We start from the raw sequence: 6606 nt of genomic DNA, 5'->3' as shown, positions 1-6606 counted from the left end.
CAATATTCCAATGTTTTATAATTTATTTCATTAGTATTTCAGCATCTTCAGGTCACAGCTGCTATACATATGAGATACTGCTTTGCCAGAAGGAAATGGGTACAGTCACATTTCTGTAGTATCCAAGGAAGAGTTTCCAAAGTCTAGAGATACCTTCTTGGAGTCCCCTTGCTGCAGTGGCTTGTTCTTCCTATGACTGTCTAAAGCAGCTTTCAAGGGCTCTTCCAAATGGTTTATTTCCCACTGAGCATCTGCTTTGTCCAGCTGGAAATAGTAAAATCGTATTTAAAAATTATTGTTTCTGTGGATGGCAAGTGATGGATAACGACAGTTTTGGATCATCACATAATATAGATACCTTTTCCCAGGCTTTATTAGTTTTAAGACTTGAGATCTAGATATTTTTTTAAAAATAGCCACTTCTTACACTGTTTTTGTCTCACATCCTTACATATAGGAGAGCTGGAAGGTACCTCTAACAGCAAATCTATAGCAGAAAAATGGGAATATGCAATTGTTGAAGCTGCTGCTTCTGTTGTATCGTAAAACTGCTATCTCCAACGTGGTACTCTCCAAATGGACTTAGAGTGCATCTCTAGAATCTCTAGCCTTTGTCTACACTAGTGACAAATTCTGAAATTTGTATTCCCAGCCCACCTATAGGATCCCAAGTTGGGGAAAATTGTTAAGTATGTGAAAAGCATTTTCTTTGGGCGGGGGTTGATCCAGAAAGCTAGAGCACAGCACAGCAAGATGAACGTGTGTCTTTCCAAATACACATTTGGCCATCTGGTATCCTTGTAAACGGCCAAGCACAGCATAGACTATGGCTGTGATTGTGTGAACATATGGCAGACTTATTTATCATGCCATTCCTTGTATAGACTGGACAGGCCTAACAACAGAAGTGATATAAAAACTGAGCAGCACAAGCCCAAATTCTTCATGAAGATCAGATTAGCAGTAAGAGGTGAACCAGAGAGATGGGCGTACAGATATAGCTGCATCCTTACAGATAATTTCGTCTTCATGAAGAGATTGGGATAACCCACAAATCTTGTTCCTGTGGTGCTGGCTTTGTAAGTTACAGAAATCCAAAAATTGTGATTTGTAAATTATTGTTTATGATATGTTATAAACCAAACCACTCAATAACTTAACCACAAAGTGTGAATCCAGCTTATTTAGCAGTCCTTAAGGTTTTGGCTAAAAGGACAGAGATTCTGCCCAAAACAGAAAAAGCCTTTGTAAATAAAGGACAGGACAGCAGATAATTTCCATTTATCATTGTATGTGTTAACCACAAATCAAGCAGAAGGTGAAAGTAGGGCTTGACTTGCCACCCAGGAATGTAAAGATAATGTAACTCAGTTTTAATACTTTCCATATATGAACATCTCTATTACTTAAAAAAAAATCCCTTATAAATAAAGGAGCTTAACTTAGTAAAGCAAGTAATATATTTACTTGCAACAAAGGATACCCTACCCAAAAATATTCAGCATGCAAAAAATGTGCAATAAAATAATGACAGGGGTCTTACTTTCAGTTTAGCAGGAAATGAATCGTGTGAGGCATCAACCATATTTTCATCCAGAGAATTCAGGCTGTAATACAAAAAGCAGCTTGATTGGCCTAGGAACTATTTATCATCTTAGCTGGCAAGTCTCCATAACCCCATTATTGCCTCCACCCATCCTGGAGACCCCTATGGTTTCTAATTTTTAGCACATATGGAAATTTTGACACCTCGGTGCCAAAAGTAATGAGGGGGGAGGGTGAGGGTCAAAGAGAACTGTACAAGATAAAGCTTTGATAAGTAAAGCAATCACATCAGCATTAATCACAATCTGTGTTTGCATAGATGATGATTAATTAAAGATTAAATTCATCACACTACCTGGCCACTTCAGAACTGGCATTTTCTTCAAAGCCAAGGTTCACAGAAGGATCCAAGGAGAAACCAAGCACAGGATTAGCCCTGCAGCAGAATGTTTTACACAGAAATATCTTTATGTATCAGAAATGTAACCAACCCTATGCCAAGCAGAGAATGCCATAATACATCATTTGGCAGCATACATGCCCTACAGCTACTCTTGCGCATGCCACAAGCTATACACCATCAGTTGAAACAGCCAAGGTGACCTGCAAAGGGACTGACTAAAACTTTAATTTTCCACAATGTGGATTTCCTTCCAACCAAGCAACAAGCAATTGAAGCCGGAGAGGGAGAGATTTCATATTTTTCAAAGACTGATAGGACGGTCTTTCATTTTTCTTGTCACTTCTGTATTGTTTCAACAGTACAACCTTGCTATAATTTACAAGGTCTCCAATTGTAATCACATTCAGCTTTTTGTTCATTTGAAGATGCTATATATATTTTAACCTATTCAAATTCGGCATAGGATCTGACCAACAGATGGAGTTTTATAATTGAAAATTAGCAATGTAAAGGATTAGATGGCTTTCAGGAGGTAGCAACTTAAACTTCTTACTTGCATTTCATCTACAGTATCTACATCAATTGATCCTCTTCCCCCCCCCATCTAATTGATACGGCCACCTCTATCAATGATTTTGTAGCAAACCAAAATTAAATAGAATAAAACCAATCACAAAACCTATAAAAACTAAAAATGCAGGCAACCAAGAAAGCACAACCCAATCTCTAACGCAACCAAGAAGTGCATCCCTCCACAATTAAGGACCTCTGTCACAAGCTGTACCTGCTTCTCTCTAATGCAACAAGCAACTCCCTATGCCTACATACCCTTCTGTATTGTATTTATTGGTCCCAGGGATGGCAGGTCCTTGCTGCACTCCATTTGCTGAGAAATGTGAAGCCACCTTCAAGGCTTTGAGTGCCTTCAATTTCCTTGTATAACTGCAAAAAGAAAGAAAGTTTGTACCAGTCTGACAAATGGGCTGATGGGAAAGCTTAATAGTAGAAGAATAGACCATCTGAGGAAGGTTTCTGCCCCGCCTTTTAAAGATGTGGAGCCAATCTAGTATGGCAAAAGGACATAGAGCTTGCGACCAGAGGTAAAATCCTGGGTGCAATGAATTCACTCAGATTCTGATCAGGAATAGAAGAAAAACATTGGAAAATTGGGCTGATGGGGAAGGTGTACCTTTTCCTCATGCCAATTACTGTCCCAATCAGCAGGAGGAGGAGGACGAAGACAGCTGCTGCCAACCCTATAATAATACCAAACAACTCCATCCCTTTCTCAGGTTCTTTCACATCCGCAGGACCCTGGAAACATACAAATGGCTTATAATAGCTCACTCAGTATAGAGTCCATTCTAGCTTTCCCCATTCTGATGCTCCCCATATCAAATTGCAACTCAGATTGTCTGCACTCAGCAGAATCATATTGGTTGGGCATTATAGAAGCTGTAGTCTAAACATCAGGAAAATGCTAATTTTGGGGGGGGGGGAGAACCGATCTGTGCTACACAGGCTAACGCTGAAGCCTATGGTGGGAAGTTATTGGGGGGGATCACAGAAAAGGACTTCTTCCATAGTATTGTCAAGAAAATTGTACCCATGTGTCCAAGGAGCCATTAGGTGCTCAGTTTGATTGAGAAGGACTTTATATAGACAGAGCTTTCCCATTCTAGTTGCCCTCCAAAGCTTTTGGATTACAATTCCATCATTGCCACCCAGTGTGGTTAATAACAAGGGAATGCAAAAATTGTAATCTAAAGTTGCATATGTCCTATTGCTAGATGCTTATTTCTCCAGATGAAAGTTTGGCTTCATCTATATGGCCACCTGAAGAGACTAGAAGCATTTGAAATGTGGATTTACAGGCGGCTGTTATGTATAAGCTGAGCTGACAAGAAATGAGGAGGCGATAAGCCGCCTGGGAAAGCCAGGGGAAATCATCAAAACAATTAAAAAACGAAAGTTAGAATATTTTGGACATGTGATGCGACACCCAGAAAAATACGGCATATTCCATTTAATCCTCCAGGGAAAGATTGAAAGCAAACAAGGTCCAGGCAGAAGAAGAACATTGTGGCTTCAAAATCTAAGGGACTGGTTTGGATAAAACTCAGCAGCACTTTTTCGTGCGGCTGCTGATAAAAACAGGATTGCCAATATGATCGCCAACGTCTGATAACGGATATGGTACAAGAAGAAGATATGGCTTCTCTCTTAGCTGTTTTGCTCATTTCTGCCACAAAATTATTGTCCTTCCCTTGGATGTTCCCATCTTAATTTTTTTTTTTTACAATACTCCCATTCCTACTTTTCTGTTTTGTTTTCAAATTCAATTCATCTGAATTTAGAAGCATTAAAAGGATATTAAAACTCTCACAATGACTAACAAGCCATGAGCGGTAAGGCTTTGCAGCTCTTCAGGGTTTCTTCGAATGAGCCTGGAGAAAACATATTTTGAGGTTGATTAGTAAGTGTTTTCCAAGAGCAGTTTGGTGTTTGCAACTACAATAGAATTAAAGTTCTATTTAAAAAATGAATGAAAAGTCTATTTCCAACTTCTCAGTGCCTTTGCAGGTCCTTTTTTTGTGTGTGTGCCATTATGCTAAACTATCCACTACCAATTACTTCCTCAATCTCTGCCTTGCTCTGCATTATTTTTCCTCTGTTCTCCATCAGATTTTCCTATTAGCTCTATATACACTGATATATTTAGATGTATATAGAGCTGAAATTACATGGGGATAGGGAGAGAAGCACTAGGTCTAAAATATGGTTTAGAACAGACATGTCAAACTTGCAACATCACGTGACATCGATGATGTATCAGAACTTTTTCCCCATTGCCAGCAATGGAGTAGGCTTGGTTTCATCGTGATGTGTCCGGCTCGCGGGCCAGCAGTTTGACACCCCTGGTTTAGAAGGGATGATTCTTAGCTTAAATTATTGGGGATGGGAGTGAGGGACAAGGTTTGGTTCATTTAAAGGTCCCTATCTTTTCTTTTTAATTTGACCACTTCCTTTTCCAGCGTTGTCAAACTAACAGCTGAATGGGCCAGCCTTCCAAATGGGATTTTTACTTTACTCTGTTCCTTCCCCATTTGCTTGAGAGCAATGTGACACTTACATGAGAACTTGTTCATCAGTCAGAGCTGTGCCATTCTTGTAAACAAAATAGGCATCCATCACTGTATGCTCCAGAGCCCTACAGAAGGTAAAAGGACACATAAGATGGATGGACTGAAGAGACAGTACCAGCATGACCTTGTTAGAACTGTTACCAATCAAAGAGCTATCTCAAAGAAATGGCTCTTTCCAGTCACCTTCCCCCCCCAAAAAAAAGCAACCTAAGAAATCAGTGTTATAAAGGCAGCCTGATCACTCATAAAAAGTAACTACACTGCTCACTCAGATGCTAACTTCATGTTGAAATCTCAAAACTCTCCTTCCATTTTCATATGGTCTACCAACACCATACAAACACTGTAATATTCCACCGAGTATGCCTATGCTGGTTGTTGTAGTAAAATATACCTCCAATATTTCAACATGCCTCTCCTCTTTCTTCATCAGCCATTTCATATGCTTTTTAACCTCAAGTTATTTCCTTACTACTATTGCTTCCCTCTGTTCAAATCACCTGTCAGATTTGGAGGTTGAGGAATCATCTGCATAGATTGCTGCTATGTAGACTGTTGATTCAGTTGCTTTGCTCAGAATTCTGGAAGCATATTAAAAAGGTACATGTATCATCAGGGTTCCATTATAAATACCCATACCATTGCATTGCAGGAAACCCAGTTAATGTTCACAAACTGTAAAATCATCATTACTTATGTCATTTCATTGCATATTCCAATTCTCTCTGGTACATGGCCTATCTTGCACCATTACTATATGAGACATTTATATCATTAGAGGGCCATAATTCAAAACCACATTTTAAATATGGGATTGGTGAAGGTAAATCTGAGGGGAAAGGGGCAGCTATCTTTAGCAGCTCTATTTAGTAAACATTTCAAGACAGTCATAAGACATTAATGCTGAGCAGGAAACCTCTAGAATCCTGAATGCACAAAATGCCTGCTACTCTATCTTTGTCAAATATTTTAACATCTTAGGTCCTTGAAATTGATGCAACCACAGCAGTAACAGTTTACTTTTATTGCATATGTTTGGGTGCTTTTCTTCACACACTGTACTAAGGCATAATGTGCCTTGTCTGATTTTGGCTCAACATTTTGTGTGAGTCCCACATTGTAATTTCTATAGCTTAGCACATTAGATGGAATCTAGTAAATTGTGGTGCATTCAGTAAACCAGAGCTAAGCAAATCTGGTGTAGCGTGATATGTGAATTTAGCATTTGTTTTAAGAACAGCTTTGCCAAAGCTACATGGCATATCTTCACTTATGGAATCAATGCCTACATGAGTGCACATGTGATGCACTGCTTTCTTTGTACTTTATTTGTAAACTGACATTGTATTTTGCCTTGCTCTTCATAACAAGATGGACAGAAGCATCATACTTAGTGATAGGTGAAAAGGTGTCATACCTTTTGATTTCATTTGAATTACTCTCCACTTTCTTTAAAGAGTTATCAAATTTCAGTTTTATACGGTAACTCCGATCCACACTGAAGATCTGGAG

General features: G+C 39.0%; 1 protein-coding gene across 15 annotated transcripts in view; it reads right to left on the bottom strand.

Annotated features, from left to right (window-relative positions):
* CDHR2 (cadherin related family member 2) overlaps nucleotides 1-6606 on the bottom strand; it is a 68005-nt gene continuing 61399 nt past the window's right edge. For all 15 annotated transcript variants that reach the window (XM_039356721.1, XM_039356714.1, XM_039356720.1 and 12 more), the window contains 9 exons: nucleotides 6512-6600; nucleotides 5595-5675; nucleotides 5082-5159; nucleotides 4335-4395; nucleotides 3138-3262; nucleotides 2777-2890; nucleotides 1901-1981; nucleotides 1544-1607; nucleotides 1-264 (listed from right to left, as the gene is read on the bottom strand). In XM_039356721.1, the coding sequence (XP_039212655.1) occupies nucleotides 106-264; nucleotides 1544-1607; nucleotides 1901-1981; nucleotides 2777-2890; nucleotides 3138-3262; nucleotides 4335-4395; nucleotides 5082-5159; nucleotides 5595-5675; nucleotides 6512-6600 (852 nt within the window). In that variant the 3' untranslated portion in view covers nucleotides 1-105. The remainder of the gene's footprint in view (nucleotides 265-1543; nucleotides 1608-1900; nucleotides 1982-2776; nucleotides 2891-3137; nucleotides 3263-4334; nucleotides 4396-5081; nucleotides 5160-5594; nucleotides 5676-6511; nucleotides 6601-6606) is intronic.

The sequence above is a fragment of the Crotalus tigris genome, unplaced genomic scaffold (genome assembly GCF_016545835.1).
Source record: "Crotalus tigris isolate CLP2741 ecotype Arizona unplaced genomic scaffold, ASM1654583v1 scf7180000018829.1913635, whole genome shotgun sequence".
Lineage (NCBI taxonomy): Eukaryota > Metazoa > Chordata > Lepidosauria > Squamata > Viperidae > Crotalus > Crotalus tigris.
This window is presented reverse-complemented; position numbering and strand designations above follow the sequence as displayed.